This window comes from Choloepus didactylus, chromosome 9 (genome assembly GCF_015220235.1).
Source record: "Choloepus didactylus isolate mChoDid1 chromosome 9, mChoDid1.pri, whole genome shotgun sequence".
Classification (NCBI taxonomy): Eukaryota; Metazoa; Chordata; class Mammalia; order Pilosa; family Megalonychidae; genus Choloepus; species Choloepus didactylus.
In genome coordinates this window covers 23,591,913-23,612,284 of record NC_051315.1, presented here as the reverse complement: position 1 = coordinate 23,612,284, position 20,372 = coordinate 23,591,913, and the positions used below count along the sequence as shown (strand labels likewise).

At 34.0% G+C, this 20,372-nt stretch overlaps 1 protein-coding gene across 10 annotated transcripts in view; it reads right to left on the bottom strand.

Moving 5' to 3' along the window:
- The window catches only part of R3HDM1 (R3H domain containing 1), a 205,252-nt gene that overhangs the window by 69,695 nt on the left and 115,185 nt on the right, over nt 1-20,372 (bottom strand). For 6 of the 10 annotated variants that reach the window (XM_037848731.1, XM_037848729.1, XM_037848727.1 and 3 more), the window contains 9 exons: nt 17,783-17,891; nt 17,232-17,327; nt 15,168-15,205; nt 15,031-15,081; nt 14,698-14,924; nt 12,331-12,585; nt 9,552-9,703; nt 6,292-6,408; nt 3,782-4,075 (listed from right to left, as the gene is read on the bottom strand). In XM_037848731.1, coding sequence (XP_037704659.1) covers nt 3,782-4,075; nt 6,292-6,408; nt 9,552-9,703; nt 12,331-12,585; nt 14,698-14,924; nt 15,031-15,081; nt 15,168-15,205; nt 17,232-17,327; nt 17,783-17,891 — 1,339 coding nt within the window. Of the gene's footprint in view, nt 1-3,781; nt 4,076-6,291; nt 6,409-9,551; nt 9,704-12,330; nt 12,586-14,697; nt 14,925-15,030; nt 15,082-15,167; nt 15,206-17,231; nt 17,328-17,782; nt 17,892-19,613; nt 19,747-20,372 lie in introns of all 10 variants that reach the window. The other 4 variants (XM_037848734.1, XM_037848736.1, XM_037848737.1 and 1 more) reach the window with 3 other exon arrangements.

Sequence of the window (20,372 nt, the reverse complement as noted above, 5' to 3'; positions counted from 1 at the left end):
ATATAAAGATTCAGTATTTGTAATCCTTTGTTACATCCTATCTTGTCTGTTGCTATCCCTCTCTCTCGTTTGATCACTGTTTCAGTCTTTAGGGATATCTGGGCAGTGACTACCCTAACTTGTTCATATTGAAACGGGGTATTGACATTAGGGGAAGGGGGATGCATCAGGTTGATGTTCTTGAAGAGGCTGTTGCCTCTGGGTTTTGGGACTTTTCTGGCATAGGAACACTCTAGAGGATTTGAGTTTCTGAAAAGTAAACTTAGTGAGTGAAATTTTTATAGAGTCTCAGTTAAGGACCTAGGTATTCTTTAGTATTTTCAGAACTACTGAAAGGCTAAATCTAAAATTTATGTGAAAATGCGAAAGACCAAGAATAGAGCAAACAATTTTGAAAAAAAAGAAGGAAGTTGGGGAACTTTCACTGCATGAATTTAGGACTTACTATAAGGCTACAGTAATCAAGACAATGTGGAAGTGATGTAAGAATAGACATATTGATCAGTGTAATAGAAGAGAATCCAGAAAAGATCAATGTATATGGTCAATTCACTTTTGACCAAGTTCTTTTCTTCAACCAAGCTGCAAGGTAATTAAGCAGAGAAAGGACAATCCCCCTCCCCACCCCTTTTCCTATCCCCCAACATATGAGGCTGGACTAACTGGGTATCTATTTAGGAAAAAAAAAAAAAAATGGAACCTTGACTCTTACCTCACACATGAATTTCTAAAAGAAAACAACTGAAATCATCTTTGTAATTTTGTGTTAGAAATGATTTCAGATAGGGCACAAAAAGCACCAGCCATAAAAGACAAAAAACTGATAAATAGGAGTTAAAGAAAACAAAACCACAAAACATTTGTTTTTTGAAAGACACCATTAAGAAAATGAATGAATGATCCAGCTACAGATGGGAATAAAATATATGCAATACACATACTGATAAAGAACCTGTATCCAGACCACATAACAAACTCTTAAAAATCAATAAGGAGTTTAATAACCCAGTTTAAAAAAACAGATCTGAAAAGACACTTCACAAAAGAAGATATACAAATGACCAAAAAGTACATGAAAACATTCTCACAGTCACTTAGGAAATGATACGAGATGCGACTATGCACCTATTAGAATGGCTAAAATGTAAAAGACTGATATTATCAACTGTTGACAACGATGTAGAACTGTAACTTTCATACACTGCTAGTGAGAATGCAGTGTTGAAACCACTTCTTTTAATGCATTTTTTAAAATTGTGAACTTTAATGTATATATGTAACAGTGATAACTTTCAAAGTACAATTTAACAAGTAGTTAGAAAGCAAATTTTGAAGACTGTTATGGGTTACAGTTCATAATTTCAGTTATTTCTATTATTTAAAAATATAACATACATACAGAAAGGTGTTAACTTTCAACATATAAGCAGTTATATAGGTAATTTCAAAAACTGTTATGGTTTACAGTTCTACAGTTTCAGTTCTTTCATTATGAAATATAGGGTAAGTACAGAAAGGTAAACTAATAGCTATAGAGCAAATTCCAAAGAATGTTATAGGTTACAGTTTCACCATTTCAGTTATTTCCTTCTAGCTATTCTAATACTCTAGAATCCAAAATATATATATATATATATTTAAATAAAGTTTCATAATGCTTTGTTAAATCTTACCTTGTCTGTTGCTACCCCTTTCTCTCACTTAATCTCTTTCTTGATCTTCAGGGGTGTCTAGGCAGTGACAACCCTAACTTGTTCATATTGAAAGGGGATGTTGACAGTACGGGGAAGGGGGCTGCATCTGACTGTTGTTCTTAAAGAGCCTGTTGCCTCTGGGTTTTGGGACTTGTCTGGCATAGGAATACTCTGGTGGATTTAAGTTTCTGAGAGAGAAAGCTTAGTGAGAGCATCTTTCATAGAATCTCAGGTAGGGATCTAGGTATTTCGGGACTACTTTTGGTAAGGGCATGGCATGCTGTAGTCATTTGAGATATCTAGCTGGAGCTTGCATAAGATAAACCTCCAGGATAGCCTCTCAACTCTATTTGGGATCTCTTACTCACTGTAACCTTATTTTTTTTACCCTTCTTTTTCCCCATTTGGTAAAGTAGGCATTTTTAATCCCTTGCTACCAAGGCTGAAGCCACTTATTAAAACACTTCGATAAGTTTCCTATAAAATCAAACATAAACTTACCATCTGACCCAGCAAGCTCATTCATGGGTATTTAACCAAGCGAAATGAAATCATATGCCTATACAAAAACCTGTACTCAAATGTTCATGGAACTTTTATTTGCAATACTAAAAAACTGCCGACAAATTGAACACCCAACAAGAAGTAAACAGATAAGCGTATTGTGTTATATACACACAATGGAATACTACTCAGCAATAAAACAGAATAAATTATGGATGAATGCAACAACAGATGAATCTCAAAAGTTGTACGCTATGTGAAAGAAACCAGACACAGGAGAGTACATGCTATATGATTACATTTACACAAAATTTTAGAAAAGACAAAAGTAATTTTTAGGGACATAAAGCAGATCAATGGTTGCCTGGGGTTAGGGGTAGGGGCAACTGACAGCAAAGAGACACAAGGGAGCCTTTTCCTTTTCTTCTTTTTTTTAAAAATCATTACAGCAACATAAATAACAAAATTTTCCGTTTCCACTGCTAAGAGTACAATTCAGTGGTATTAATTATATTCACAACGTTGTGCTACCATCACCACCATCCATTACCAATGCTTTTTTCATCACCCCAACAGAAATTCTGAACCAATTAAGCATTAACTCCACATTCCCTATCTCACCCCAGCTCCTGGTAACTTGTAGTATGGTTTCTGATTCTATGAATTTTCTTATTCTAGCTATTTGACAATCAATATTTGAATATTGATAACTAATATTTGAATCATATGATATTTGTCCTTTGGTGTCTGGCTTATTTTCTTCAACATAATGAATTTAAAGTTCTTCTGTGTTGTAGTATGTATCAAACTTCATTCCTTTTTATGGCTGAGTAATATTCCATAGTATGTACATACCACATTTTGTTTATTCATCTGTTGACAGACAGATGAATAGACCTATTATTCAGTTACTGCTAATAATGCTTCTATTAACATTTGTGTACAAGTACCTGTAAAAATCCCTGTTTTCCATTCTTTTGGGAAGAGACTTGCCAGGTCATATGGTAATTCTATGTTTAACTTTTTGAGAAACTGCTAAACTGTTTTCCCAAAGGCAGCTTTTGGGCATGATAAAAATGTTCTATTATTTTGATGGGGTGGTAGTAACATACCTACATATAACTGTCAAAATTTCATTGAAATTCATTTTCAAATAGGTGCATTTTATTATAAGTAAATTTTATCTCAATCAAATTGATTTGTACAGACATACACACACATCATATAGGAGTAGTATGAATAACTCTTCAATTTTTTGATTTCTTCTTACAATGCAACATTTTATTTTCATAGTGCTTTACCCTCCCTATTTTGTTTCCCTTCAGCTAATCTGAACAAACAACTCTCAGAATCAGAAAGAAACTAAAAATGTTACACAGTTTAACCTTACCCAACTGAAGTGTTTACCTGATACGTGGTTGTTAGGATATGCCTGAAAATCTCCAGAGGAGGGAAGATGACTACATGTTTGGTTTACACACTCAACAATTTTCTATGTGAATTGAAAAACAAGCTTTCTGAAATTAAAACCAATCTAAAATGAGAGCCTCCCTCAAGAGAGAAAGGATGAAAAGGTGATGTACCTGTGGTGAGGGCTGCTGAATGTACCCCTGCGGCTGGAGCATGGCCTGGCTGATGGGATGACTGGAGGCAGGATAACCAGCGGTGGGGATGGGCTGCCCAGGTGGGAGGGGGGGAGGAGGAGGGGGCGGGGGCAGTGGAGGATGTGGCAGGGGGGCTGCTGCCATGATATAACCAGACTGCTGTGGGGACTGAAGAACAACAGTGGACTGGAACATGGTGGCATGAGGGTCAGAGCCATCAGCAGACGGCTGGCGGGCAAGAGTCATGTGGCTAAACTGAGATCCAAGGTTGTCCTGTTAAAAAAGGGAAAGGTCAGAAATCAGAGAGCCTTCTAAACATAGGCCAAACCAATCAAAGAGAAATACTTCACATATTTGAGAACAAACTGCAGTAGTACATTCATTGTATGTATTTACAACAGACATGCTTTAATAGAACAATTTCAAGAAAATAAAAATGAAGATAAGAAAAAAATTATAATGCTGTCATTACAAATTATTTTTAAACTATATCTAATAAAAATGTATAACATGCAGAAGAGTAGGGTACACAACATTTCACATTAAAAAGAAAATGAAAAATGTATTTTTGTAAATGAAGATTAAAGGCACAGTATGCCAGCAGGATGTGTAAGTGAAATTGAGCATTTTTATATTATACAGTTAGCATTTTCTGAAAGGACTTCAAAGACCAGGTAATAAATAAGTTACTAATTACTCTTTATTTTAAATACTTCCTTCCTAGAAGAGTCAGGCTTATGCATCTTTGCATAAGATCTAAATTACTTGCAGAAATTAAATAAAATGTACAAAATCCACCTACCCTGTCCTCTCTCTAATCTTCCCCAAATAATCTGGCCATAAATTCTATTCTTCCCTAGTGTTTTTCAGTCTGTTCCTGGAGTCAGATGTTGGAAAAATGTAATTTAAATGACAGTTTCCTATTGCTTTTGCTACTTGGTGAGCAGCCAGTGGTATCCAACTAAGATGGGGATTATAATTTACATGCTGTCTGACAAATGTTTCTCTAACTCAACAGCATAAAGATGATTGCATTTAACAGCTCTTACTGGTCTAGAAAAATTACTAAAATGACAATAAGAGGTTAAAATGGAATTCCCCTACTCCCAAGGAGCCACAGATGGCAACAATATATATACCAGATTTTAAGACGTCAAGTGTGAAAAAAGGTGACTTACAAAACTGCAGCAATTAAGCTGTCAGATCAAAGGTGACTATAATTTCCATAGTCTGCTGATTTTTACAAAGTATATCAAGACTATGGAGAAGAGACTGAAAAGGGGGACCTAATTTAATGATGAAAATACATGGTTTCACTCTTCCCGAATGGTGACTCTGATATATTCTAGTACCCTAGCCTGATTGATAAATGGCTCTAAAGGAAAAACAAACCTCCTAGGTATAATTACAAAGTAATACAGCCAAATATTTCTAAAAGAGGTACCACATCTACACAACACTGTCAGAGTCACTTTGGAAAAAAGTCATTTTCTTATTCCAGTGATGTGCCATTTTTCAAAACATTTTTACATCTAATTTGCTATTCTTTTTTGGATGTTATTATTAACCTTCTCAATGCTTATAAACTTCACTTTTTCAGACTGGAAGTGATTTCTGAAAATCATTCAGAGCCAAGGCTAAGTGAAGAAGGCTGCCCTCAGTTCAAAACAAAAACACTCCCAATAAAACAAAATGCTTCTAAAAAAGCTTGTAATCTGATATGGAAAGCAGTTTCAAAATGTGATGGCCATTCAGTGTGAATAATAACAGCATCACTGGGAAAAGCATATAGATTTTTAAGGAGACTCATTTTATGGAAAGGTAACATTTTTGAATAGTTACTTCGTGCTGGGCACTATGCAGGAGGTTCTCTACATTGTTGTTTAATGTACTAACATAACTGCAGAGGTCAAACAGCTAATATGTGGCAGTGGTAGCATCTTACTGAGAGGTATAACTTGGGGGCATACTTTGTATTAAAAGAGGTACCCTTACTTTATAGGCACAGATTAAATATCTAGAGTTCTTTGGAAACAGACTTAAGACGAAGTCCTATGCAGCGTTAACCTCCAATTCACCCTAATAATTGGTATTGGGTCTACTGGACCAAGGTGTTGTGGAGAGAATAGAAAGCTTAAACCCAGGTGAAAGCTGACATCCCAGATTGCACAGAACCTGTAATGTTCTTGTTAAGAGAAGTTGTTAACACATCTTAGGGCTATAATAGGCAACCTGAAGATTATTTCATTAGGTAAAAGCAGGAAAAGGTTAGGATTCAAACAATTACTACAATAACCCAATGTGACAAATATTTTGTAGGGCAGAATAAATTAATTGAATTCAAATACCTGTTAGAAATATTTTTCTGTAAATATGTACCCCTAACTTTAAAAGTCACAGAAAAAATCATATTACATAATTACATTCATGAGCATTCATCACACATTTGCCCACAGAAACAACGCAGGAGGTGAATAGAGATATAGTACCACGGTGTATTGCTGGGTGGGTGAGACTGGCAGGAGCGGGGATGGGTAAGGGGCTGTAGAGTACTGAACAGGCTGTGAAGAGGACTGCAGAGGCCGAACAGGCTGAAGAATAACAGGCTGGCAAACAATGTTAATGTTAGAATAAAATGAGAATTGCATAAAGTGGAAATTATACTTTTTTTTTTTCTTTTTGGCAACTGGTTAAACTACATTTATAAAGCCATCTTAAATATAACAATATAAGAGACAATAAAAATACTAAATGAAGAAACTCTACATAGTAAAACTCTTCAAAACATATGCATGTCTAAATTTATCACATAATTAGAAGGATAATGGTTTTTTTTTTTTGAAATAAAAATACTTCTTTATCACAGAATTGAAACAGGGAATTTAGGCTTTTCAAATCCTATTATTTATCTAAGACCTCTGGGTTAACTCAGTAAAATTCCTTATCCTTACTTCTTCATTTTATGATGGGGCTGCCAATTTAGCTATAACACTAAATAATAAAACTAGTTCATTAATTCTTGTGGTAATAAGGCAGTAACAGATTATACAATGTCGATGCCAATTACCCTTTTCGTTTAATAAGGCACAACTAAATATTCTTTTGGGACCAAAGTTCATAAATTTTAGCAATTTTTTAAGAAAAATGTACTGTGGGTACCATTAAGAATAACAGCTTAAAGGATACCACATATATACATACAGGCACGTATGCACATACACAAACATGAACACCTCTTTTATGTAAGGAAGATGAAAAGATGAACACATTTTCCGTGTAACTCAACATTTTTATTATAAGAGTACATGTTAAAAGCCAAGAAACTAGTTACTTGAAATTTTTGGCTACTACTGGAATACTGCATTTCAGGCTGAGGAGTGTTGAATGACTTGTTGACAGCCAGATAAGCAAGCAGTGGAGGAACCCAGGTAATCTTATCTGACAAAAACTATTACTTTTGGTTAAAATGTATACTCATTAATCTCGCTCTGAATATCTCCAAAGAAAAGGCTTTTAAAGTGCAAAATAAACTCACTGAGTGATTGGTCAGGGAATAATCTAAATAAAGAGAACTCCTTATGCAAAATAAGATGTATAATGATAAGATGTACTTTTACTGCCAAAACAACACAACGGTTGCTCAAAAATGAAAAGCTTAGATTAGCCTAGAATCCAGCAAAAAATGAGAATTAAAGTAAAAGCTAAAAAATAAAAGATGAATAATCTGTAGAGTGGCCTTTGGTTCCTCACAAACTTCAAAAATAGAAATAAGCAAGCTTCCTAAGGGATGACAGCATGTGCCACACTAAACGAAGTGCAGTAGCTTTAGTACTCGTAAGTACAGCCTACTTGATGTGTTAAGTCAGAAAACCATTAAGACAACTTTCTTCCAGAAAACTCAACCTACTGTGTAATTGGCAGATGAAACAAAAGCTTTAGTCTACTGGGGGATAAAAGAAATGAGTACCATTAGCACCAAGGGTAAGAATTAATGTATCCCAGAGTGTCAAATGGTAATAAGCAACTGTGGGCTAGAAGACTGATGAAAGTGAGATTCTGACACCACTTAGAAAAGAAAAAGCCCTGGCACTTCCTTGACCTATCTCAGTTGTGACTTGCCTCAAAACATAGCTCATCTGAAGGCTTTGCAAATCGTAGCATTATTTATTTTGTTTGGCTATTTGAAATTTTATGGATGAATACCTCAGAGTGTGCAAAAGATAGTTATGGAGCATAATACGTTCATTGCATTTATCGGAAACACCCAAAACATCAGGAAAAGCAGTCATGGAGTTTGACGCATACCCCAAGACTTCAAATTATAGTTCATTAAGGCATCTGTTTTCAAACTAACTAGCTTACACCTTCATTTAGGATTGTTTCTTATAGCTAAATCAGATGAAATTCTTTCAATCAACCTATCTAAAATATACATCCATAAATCAATCCTCAGAACTTTTAAAAGTTGCCAGGCTATCATTATTTCCACCAAGTTTAATAAAAATGAAACCAAATGAAAACCAGTCCAATAAAGCTCCGGGTCAAACAGATAAACAAATACACAGCACTGCAAAGAAAACTGCATGACAGCAGAAAATTAAGAGGAAGCCATGGCAGAGGCGGCCAAGGAAGGCCTTTTATGTAGTCTAAGGTGTACCTCAGTATATATAATCAAATGGTGTTGAGAAAGGGTATATGGGACTCTCTGGAAATAGTTTCAGGCAATCTCCTCTACATATATGACCTCATTTGCACTGTCTTATAAGTGCATCAAAAACCTTCAAGTCTTTCTACTTTAAATAAACTGCCTTCCACTGTAATAGGGGTCTTAAATGCCAGAGATATAATTCGTCTCATGACTTTCACAATACATGACAACTTTATCAAACTGCTCATACATCTTTCACTCATGCAACACAGATGATATAATTTGTGAGGAAAACTAATGAAATTTCTCCAGTATAAGTTTATTACTATATACACATCATAAGAAATTACTGTGCATGTTCTCACCAGTACAATATTTAGAGAACCTTACTGGAGAAATAAAAGGAGTGTACCAACTGTACTCAGTTGTTTTTGATGTTACATACCTTATAAAAGTTAGAATGAAAGTAAAAGAGTTTTACTTTTACTCAGGTTATAACCAAGTTCTTCAAAGATGGATAACAACTTTCTTGGGAAAAAGACTAAAAGTGAAAACGTATGTATAAACCCTAAATGTTGACACAAATTAAAGGTATTATTAAGAGCACTTCTGGAAATTCTCTCACCCTACTTTGTCTTTACCTTTCAAAGTGTACATGGGGTGGCGAATACCTGGTAGAACCTGAGCAACCCATTCTGTTTCCTCTAATTGCTTGATCTGTTGAATCTTAAAACAGTTCACTCTGTTGACTAGGTGGGAAAGCGGTGGGGGATTGGGGTGGTGAATGAACAATCTTATTTCTACTTTAATTGCTTTTCTCCTGTATTTCTTGCTATTGTGAAACAGGGATAAAATACTCACCAGATAGGCTCATGAGACCAAAAACTCCCTTGTTTCCAATATATATTCAGTATATATTAGCCGAAAAGCCTTTGAAGGCATTCTCTTTTCTTATGAGTAGTGACTGGAAAGTCACTGGTGGCAGAATATAAAAGTTCTAAGAGATACTTACGTGGGCTATCTTAATTATAATTAGTGATATTAGTCCCAAATATGCAAAGGCAGGTGAACTTAGCATTATGTAATCGTGGATATGTGCACCTGTGAGAAAATGTGATTAGCTGCTTGTTGTTGAGGTGGTGGGGGTGGCAGAGGTGGTTGTGGAGGTCCAGGCACTTGGGTTCTAACTGGTTGCTGAGTCATAGGAGGATTGTACACAACTGGACTCCCATCTGGGTTTATGAAGGGCTGGCCTGAAAAATTTAAAAAGGAGGAAAATATAATTTACAATAGAGAGTGAAAAGAAAATATGTTGTTCTACTAACAGTTTATAGAACATCTACAACCCTTCATCCACAATTCCTTATCTACAGTTCCAAAATCCCCAAGGCTCTGAAAACTTAAGATTTGCATTTGCCTAAAATCCTAGAGACTCTGAATTCTTTTTGCCCAAGGGATTCAGTTATAAGATTATGGTCCTGCAGGGCTGTAGCAAATTTTAGTTTAAAGAGAAAACACTCGACCTTGAGGTAATGGAAAATTATTATTCTTTATTAGGTAGTAGAAAATATCTAATTTGTAGACCACATTGCATTTATGTAAATAACATTAAAACTGAATGGAAATTAAAATAACTGACAGCTTCGAACTTCAAATTATGAACTTGATGGCAGGGTCCTGCTTTTACACCTTCAACTTTGTGAATTTGTAAATAATTTATTTTTAATTCCAGCATTGTTCATAGATGAGAGAAAAAACTCAAGAGAACTTCAGTATTGATTCTGAGGATTTGTTCTTTACTAACTAATTATTGGGAAAAAAAGAAGGCTATTTTAAGTAACTAAGTATAATAAATTTTACTCTATATACATATAGTCTCAACAGTATTTTCTTACTATAAAAAGTAACATTTTTATTGTAGGAAAACAATGCACAAATACAGATCAAAAAGAAAATAAATTCCCCATAATGTTAGTCAATATTTTAGGTTATCTTCTTCTAGACTTTTTTCAATGTAGATATAAATAGATTCAAAGATTAGTACTTTTCCTTACTATATTTTAGGATATTAATAAAGAAAAAGAGAGAGGAAGAAAAGGACTACATGAAAAAAACTGCCTATTGGACTAGGACACCAATTTAGAATGGGAAGAATACAGAAGAACATAGAGAAATTTGACTGAATAATGGCTTCTTAAGTAGTTTTTCTTCTATGGTAAACCCTTCTCCAGATTTTTTTTTTTTTTTTTTTTTGAGGAAACTTATGACATGATATAAACAATATTTGAGAGGGAAGACCAAACTATTCCATTGCAATCAAGTAGGAAAGATCCTCCAAAGTAAAATTATTACTATCAATTAGTTTCTGATGATTACATAATGACTACAGATAACAAAAACCAAATACCCAGTCAAAACAATAATCAAACAATAAGCAGTCATGCTGAATATTTTTGATTATTAATTAATTTTGAATTTAAAAAAAGGTAGAGCAGATTTGGGTAGAAGGAGTTTTTAAAAAAACTTAAGGGCTGTCTGAAAAAAGCTAGAAGTGTTGTAACACTGTCTAAAAAGCCAAAGAGATCACTTTTAGATTCATTTAAAAATTCAAATTCAGGTCTGATGAACTTCTCTATCACTTTCTACCCAACAGAATCTTTCATGTTATTAAAATATCAACAAATGCATTTTGAAGGAAATAGTAGAAAATATAATAGTAAAATATTAAATAATCTTATATCTTGCTGTAAGAGAAAAGGAATAGTAATACAATAGACCTGAAGGATAAGAAGTTAAATGTCATTAAGCAAAAAAGAATTAATTTCTGAAAAATAAGTTATGATAATTCAATTCTTAGAATAGAAACAAATATTTCAGTACTTTATCTTGAAAAAGACATGCAAATGAAACCTGAAGGTAATATGTTCCACACTGTGGTTTTTCTATACTAGAAACAAAAGGAAAATTCCAGGGATACTCAGAACCTTGATACTCTCGATCTGTATCTATCTCACCCAACGTCTGCCCTTATGATGTGTTCACATCAGCCAAGGAAAATTATCAAAAGATCCTGGATTGTTTTCATTATCTTACCAAATGACTGGACTATGTTATTTTGGATAGAGGCCAAGAATTATGGTGATCTTTTAAAAGATCATATTTTCTTTATAATGCCAATTCCCTATTTTGCCCATCAACACAGTGAAACCTATTATGGCTGCAGTTGGTTTCCTAATCTATAAAATGGGGATTTCACCAACCTAACTGGGTTGTAAATAAATAATGTATTTAAAGCACCTAACACAGTACATGGCACACAGTGTACGCTCAATAAATGTAAGTTATTAGCTAATTGTCAAGAACAAGAATGTGTTCTCAATATTAATTCACAATTATTACCCATTTTCTTTTAGTAATAATAAGATGTCCTTTGGTTTTTCCTCAGTAGAAAACAATCACTATATTCAGAAGGGCAATTGGTAATAGTTTTCCCCCTTCATTATATAACAAATAAGAACTCCTTACTTTCTCCTTCTTCCTAAATTTTTCCCCAGAATAAAATTGTTGTATCAAATAAAGCTCTTTCAAAGTAGCTATCTCATTTATAGGAAATAAGTTATTCTTTAATCATAGTTAGGCCATTGTTTAGCCTAGAAGAAATCATCATAGATACACAATGGGGAAAATAATTTCAGATGTAGATAAGTCTTTAACATTTTCTAGCATGTTTTCGCTAAAATTCTAAGGAAAATGCTAATTATTCATGAAAAATAAAAATCTAACAATACACATATACACAATACATTTAATAAGTATCCTTCAATTTTTAGATAAATCCTGATTTCTGAATGGAAATAAACACCTTTTTCTGGATACCAACCTGTTTGTGGGTTGATCAGAATACTGCCAGGTGGTATGCCTGCCGCTTCCAAGGGAAGCAAAAAGAAGCTAGTGCTAGGAGATGCCACTTGCCCATTTAGGCCACCATCAAAGGAAAGAGAACTATGAGTGCTGACAGTTGGATAGACGACAGGTGTGCCATGAGAAGACTGGCTGAGAGCTGCACCTGGAAGAGGCTGCTGGATGTGAGAAAGAGAGCCCGTAGATGACCCTACACTACCAGAAGACTCAGAACCTAGGGGAGGAGTAATGAAAAATGGATTTTTTAAACCTTATATAAAAACGCAGCTTTTAAAAATATAACAATAAAATTCACATTGCATAACATGCAGTTACCACATAAAAGCATTGGCTGTTTTTCACTTACTTTGCAATATTGCTTCCCCTCCCCACCATGAACAAGTATAATCAGCAAACTGATCACATAAGTTGTCAGAGAAGTCATAGCCAAAGCATGCAACTTAAGCAAGTTTATAATAGTATCAGCCACAGACAGCCACCAAGAAAGCACATTACCCACATTCCCAAAAGAACAAAGTTATGTACGTTTTACCTTTTAGATTAACACCTAGGAATATACAGATTACAATTTTCCCCCAGGAAAAAGAATTTAGCATATCCAAATGCCCAAAACCTCTTACATCAGAAACCCCTTATCTATAAGAACACAGAGAGATTAAGAGTAGTGTAGGAAATAACAGAAATGATAAATTCTCTATTAAGAGAAACAATTGACAAGTTTCACTGCAGAATTTCATTTCTGCATCTTCTTATACTGTAAAGTCAACTTCCAAGTTTTTAAATCATATCAGGGGGCATGATAACATGAAAAATATTTTATGTACTTATATCAGCATCAACTTAAAATTATTTCTCACTGCACTTAATAAATTAATTTTTATTTAGTTTTTAACTGCTTTCATGCCTGCGATTTACTTTATTTTTTATTACACATTGAGGGAAATTGCCACAGATTTTCAGCATAATGGCTAAAGGTGGACAATAAGACAAAGTGAGGAAGATTTAGATAATGCATATGGTTATTTAGCTTCTGAATAACAGAGTTGACTCTGGAATGGAGAATTAATCTTTAATGAGTGAAATAAACAAATGTGATACACTATATAAACTGCTGTCCAAGGAATAATAACTTCTATTTTAAGTTGTGCCAAAATGACTACTGACAAGAATGATAGCATTGAAAAAAAGTCACTTTTTCCTATTAAAAGGATATATTTCTTTTCATCTCTAAATATAAAACAGATTATAAATAAGTCGTAAATGTTCTTAAAATGTTTAAATTCAGCAATATGTTTAAGGATTTTCTCATGATACATCAGTAGTTTTTTCTTGTTATGTTAATAACCTAGTGGCCATTTTTCAGATAAATGCATATTTCTTGTATTCAAAAAATTTTACCTATCATTAACAATATCCTATCATACACACTACATTTTCAGAACCTACAATGGTAAGTAAAAAAGGTAACAAGTGAATTCATAAACCTTGACATTTAAAGCGTTAAAAAATACTGTCACCTTCAAATATACATCTTTAGCCTCAATTCTTATCTGCACAAAACCATATGTCTAGGCTAAACCAAATAGGCTAAGGAGAGAGAGCCATATCTGCTGACTTTTATGGCTATTTTGGGATAAAAATAAAGATCTGCAAGGATCCTAAAAGAGACTTGTGCTTCTTCAGCATTGAAGCCAGTCAGTGAAAATAAAGAGAGAAAACATGTTATGAACCAATGTATTTAAACAAAGACTCTAGGAGAATGAATATGTTGTTTATATTTCCAGGCATTTATAATAATTATATCATAACATTTTTCTGTGGTTTTTAAATTCCTCAAGAACTTTTCAGCAATTCTACTCATTTTTTCAACGGCAAACGAAGGACTTTATCATGAAGAATGCAATCAATAATCAACAGTATTAGCTGGGAAATGCAATCAATGTTAAATACTCCTAAGGTTAGAAACCATGCCTTCCAGCTATAACTAAGCAATTAAGAATTTCCTATCATCTTTGGGGATTCAAATAAGAAATGAAATTTCACTGAACCAACCTGATTACTACATTTATATCACATAAAATAAAAGTTAAAAATTTTATTAACATTTTTATTTTAAGTGATATTTGTAAATGTGTCTCCAGGACAGTGAATGAATCCTAATGGTCAAACTACATATTCCTTATCCCTTAAGTACTTTGGATCCTACACTACTGTAGGAATTTTACACTTTAGGATAACTAGAAGTCATATATTAAATAAAGAGCTAAGACATGAAAATTAGGAAAACTAATGTTTTGATTGCACAATTCTAGGTAGAAACTTATACCTGTTTTTGAAAGCCTGCCTATGCTTTTGTTGCTTCCAGAACTATCACCTCTTGTTAGCACTGAAATTCCACTGAAGCTGCTGGCTTTGGTTACAGCAGGCTTTAAGTTTCGGAGAGAGCTATCTGAATCTGTGCTGCTCCAGGGTCGAGGTTCCGAGTACTTCAGCTCATTCTCAGTGCTGCTTTGATGACTATTTGTTGATCTCCCTGAAGCATCTTTATTAACTCTGTAATTTAGAAATAAAACTTTGAAAAGCTAATTGGGGAAAAAAGAAAGAAGAAAAAAAAATGTTTCGATTTTCCAAAACTGTATTGAAAATGTGCTTTCAATACCTAAATATCTGGCGTCTTTGCTGGGTACCACTACCATCCTCATCTTGGATTCTGTTGGCATTTCAATAAGACATTTCAATTTTTATTAGTATTAGTCACACAATTACTGAAACAAACATCAACAAATTTCCCCTCACCTTTTGTCAATAATATAATTCTCTTGGGAACACAGGGACTAGAAAGAAAGAATAGATACAAAAAGTTGAGCTTTTATCAACTACATAATGCTGTGTGTAAACCAATGATGATAACAAAAATCAATGGACATGTACAATATTTTTAAAAAGCACACCCCCCTTCAAAAAAATTCAAAATGGTGATAAGGGAACACAAATAAATGATAATAGAATTTTTTTTTGGTTTGGAGATACTATGTTTACTTCTAACAGATGTACTTTTTGAAGCCATTTGTTTTTGTGGTCCAAATTAATCCAAAATTCAAATATTCTCTTCTAAACAAGTAAGGCCATTTTTAGGATCATATAATCAAAGTATTCACCAGTCTGCAGACTGGTCAACAAATATTTGTTCACTGGTATTTTGGCTGTGGATACAGCATTCAACAAGCAGATATGCCTTAATGGAACTTACTGTCAAACTCCTCTAGTGCTATTAACCAACACCAGGCCACCAGCGTTTTTGTTTGGATATTTCATGACTCTTTTAACTAGTTTTCCAGCTACCGGTTTTTACCCCTTTTATCCATTTTTATACAACAGAAGCCAGAGCCCTTTCTCTAAAATGTCAGTCTGACTGCACCTATTCCTTCCTTGATGGTGCCCCAATACTCTAGAACAGGGTTCAGCAAACATGGCAAGACACCTGTTTTTACAGATAAGTTTTACTGGAACACAGCCATATTGTCTAGGTCTACTTTTAACTCTATATGGCAGAACTGAGAAGCTGAGATAGACTGAATAGCTTGAAAAATCTAAAATATTCATGATCTGGCCCTTTTACAGAAAAGGTTTTCTGAACCCTGGTCTAGCCAAACGTCCAACCACCTTAACTGGCTTTCACTTAAGTGGGCCCACTTACAACTCCATTCTAAACTACCCTCACTTCTTCTACAACCCAGGTTATAATCCAGCTAACTCGGAATCTTTCAATTCTTCACATGTACTGAGTTCTTCACAGCAAACCCTCTGCAAACACTGTTCCTTTACTTAGAACTCAACTCTGTGGTGCTTCATTGCTGTTTCCCATACTTTGCAATGTTTCTCTCCTGGGTTCCCTATTATCCCCCCATGTCTATATCTTTATCAAAGGCAGAGGCCTTATATATCCTATAAACTAGAGAGAGAAATTGGTCTAGTTTAGGCTCTGAGGTCAGTAAACCTGGGTTTAAATCCCAATTCCGCCATTTTCTAGGCATGTAACCTTGGGCTAGTTAGCCTCCTAGAGCCTCAGTTCCCTTATCTGTGTGTAAAAGAGAAACAATGGCACTATCTGCACATAGGGTTGCTATGAAGGGATAGATTATTTTAACTGTCCACAGACATATTCTCCAGTGCCCTGCATGGCACCTACTATATGTAGGTGCTATTACATTTGTTGAATGAATGTCATAAATCCTTAACTGATGATCTGTTTGTGGCAGTGTAACTCACATTAAATACATTCAAATACCCTTAAATAGTACCTAGTATTGCAAAGAACAGGTGCTTGACAAATGTTGGTAAAAGCAATCTGATTCTCTTTTGGCATATATCCATAAAATATCTAGACATTTAAAAGATTTCTTATTTAATTACTTATGAAGTAGAAAATAAATATTAATCTAAAAAATCAATTAGCTTTATTTTAAAAGAAGAATAAGTTATTTCTCAAAAGTCCACTAATAAGTAGGGTTTAGAGTATATGATTTTGTAGGCACTGACCAATGTTCTAAAAATCTCAAATGTGTCAGAAGTATGGAAGCAAAAAAATAAATCACAAAATCTATATACTTCATCCAATATTTTTTCAATAATCCTTGTTGTCTCTTTTTCCAAGTTTTATATAACTGTTACAATGTCATACTTTGTAAACTATTAAATTAACATGAATAAGACAGACCTCAATATTTCTAAAAGGTGACTTTATATGTAACAAACATGGTTAAAAATAAATGTGATCAATTGATTAAAGTGCAAGTAAGACCCCTCAAAGCAATTAGCATAAATTCTAATATAAAGACTTGAATATAATTTAATACATACATCTTGGGAAAATATTCGATCTCTAGCTCTCTGGTACTCTTCTTCTCTTTCTTCTATAGATTTGCTTCTTCTGTCATCTTTCAATCGTATTCTCATCTGAAGAAAAAATAAAAATAGATCCTAGAAAAATGAGCTACTGATATTATCCTGCACTTATAAAACGCTCTAAAGGTTGAAACTGACTGTGTTTTAAAACTTCAACTTCCATGTGAGACCAAGGGAAGAGATGTCTATTTGGTGCAGGATCTATATTTTCTAAACAGTATAATTCTACAGTCTGTTTGTCCAAACACCACGACTGCATGGAGCTTTGAATAGGAAGTGAGATACAGTGGGTTGGTGTAGGTTAGAGTGAAATAGTGACACATCCCAAAGTAATTTGGGCAGAGAATAAAAAATATATTTACAGCTCCCTGCCCCCCGCCCCGAGGAGCTGGGGGAAGGTGCAGAAGTGTTAGACTTCCTCATCTGGACTGGTGTTGATGTTGTCACAAACCCTGGGATTGGCGGTTTGATGAAAAAAAAAAAATGCTCTAATAGTTCTAGGTTACCTGGTTATCATCTTTGTCAAAGCTAGAGTTATCTCTCTTGAGAATGTATCGTTTCTGAAAGTCTTCACCTTTATCATCCTTAATATGTTCATTAAATTTCTGATCAGGTCTAAAAAAAAAAACCCAAAGGAACAAAAAAGATAAACAATATTTACAAAAAAAGTAAACACAGTTAAATTTTATGAAAAGAAAAGTTTCTATTTATTAATAGCATTAATAGATACTTAAGTTATCTCATTCCTCGCAATAATCTTATGGGAAAATATTAATTATCTCATGTTATGGTTAAAAGGCAGTATCTAATACAGTGCAGATTCTGGAGCTAGACTGCTCAGGTTAAAAAAATCCAGTTTTACCAGTTATTTGCTTTGAGCCTTGCACAAGTTACTTAACCTCTCCATTCCCCAGTTTTCCATGTTTGTAAAATGGGAATAATGTACCTACTTCATAGGGTTGTTCTGAAGATGAAATGAATTAATACACGTTCAGCACTTAGAAGAGTAAACACACAGCAGAAGCTTGTCATTATTATAAATTACTATTGAGAGAACTGAGATTTAAATGGTTTAAGCAACTGTGCGAGGTCACAGGGCAAGTATATGACTAAGCCATGGCTGGAGACCAAGTCTGTTAGACTCAAAGCCAATTTATTCCCCTTCCATTTCCTCCTCTAAATCTAAGAAAAAAATTCTGGGACACAGCAGAAAGTATAGCATTGTATCTTATATGTCACACTCCTGGTTTGATGTTATAAACTCTTGGTTTGGTGTTATAAAATTGAAAGTAATCAAATATTCTGTGGTTGAATTAACTAAGAGACTACTTCAAAATACATGCAAGTTACCAAGAATTCTTTATTACAGCAGGGTGCAGTATTGTTTTATATTAACTGAAACAGGTTAGAAAAGAGAAGTACATTTTTGGAAGTTAAAGTTTTGATCTCAAGTAATGATTACAAAATCTTAACAGAATACTTTATAGTGACTGGTCTTCAAGATTGCAGTGCTTGGAAAATCAAAATTATATAAAATTTCACCTCCCAAAATATATTCTCAACTTTAACATAATAATTCATTCAAAACTCCTGTGATTTAATATTATCCTATTAAGAAATTGGAATTATTCTTGCAAAATATGATATATAAAATATATTTAGAGGCTATAAAGAAAATCTTATTGAATCCCTGGTATTTTTTCATATAGTTCAAATAAATAATCACATAATATGTGAATATCCTAAATAAATTTCTCAACAAAATAAATCTGAGTAATTGTATTTTCAGCATATAGTATCCAAGTAACACTTATAAATACTTGTTTTAACATAGTAAATATTCAACAAAATACTGAATCTGCCTCCTGTAAAATTATGCAAACTGAGATTTAAAAATGAGAATTATCTGAGCAAGCTAAAGAAATCTATCTTTAAAGAAGACTTAGATAACTGAAACAGAGAACATATCTCCTTTTATAATACAGAAGTAAAGCAGGAGGGGAAAAAAAAAAGAGTAAAAACGGCTTTGTGACTAAACTGATGAGAAAGGGATTGCTTTCTTTAGAGGTCTAAAAGATCATCTTGCTTGGCTGTGATCATGGCAGTATGCTGTTATTTTTGTTCACTGACTGCCCAATTTACTCTTATCAACTATTTTTAGTAGCTGTTCAATGTCACACTTTCTCATTCAAGGAATGTGTCCCTGTGTGAGAGATTATGTTATTACAAAGGAACCATAAGATTTAACCAAGGGCCTGGCAACTTTTCTAAGAGCAGCTGGATTCCCAAACCAAATAGCATTGGCAGGCATTTCAGCTAACCTTAAGACTGTCTTACCTCTTTGTTTTATAGGTGCCTGAATTTACTGCCCTGCAATCGCCAACTTCCCGCTCCATTGAGACACCCCAGTGGACACCAGGTTGTTGACATCCAGAACACCACTGGTTCAAGGCTGGAGCGGGTAATCTGCCTATGAGGAAAAGGTAAGTTTGGTTTTATTCAATGTGGAGCAGATCTCTAAGGTTTTCTGATTTACAACCTTCTTTATATCCCAGAAGATATGAAATGAGAATACAGTGTAACTTCAATGATCTGAAATCTCAGTTATAATTATGTTATTGACCCCTACTTCTTTAATAGATCACAAAATCACAAATTAGCTAAACTTGCGATTACCTTGATAAAGAAAACCCTAGACCTTTCTGGCTTCATTCACAGCATTCAAATAACTGAGGTTACACTGTATTGAAAACCTTAGAGAGTTACCAGTCGAAATGTTAGTTGAAATGCCTGCTAATGTACACATACTTGGGTATCCAGCAGCTCTGAGTAATGTTGAAAGGTACTGGTTAAATGAATCAAGAGTTCTATTTACTTTTAGTTCAGCTCATATCTTAATGGTTACTTTCCTACTTTAGTCATGATATCACTTATTTAGGAAAAAGTCCTAATTGATGAGGATATTTTAAAAAGACTAAAGGATAGGCAGATGAATATTAAACCAGGTTCATATTTTCAGGCAACAATACCTAAAGGAATAAAGAATCCCTCTCAAAGACAATTGTCTTCATTAATAATCATTAAAAAATAAAAATA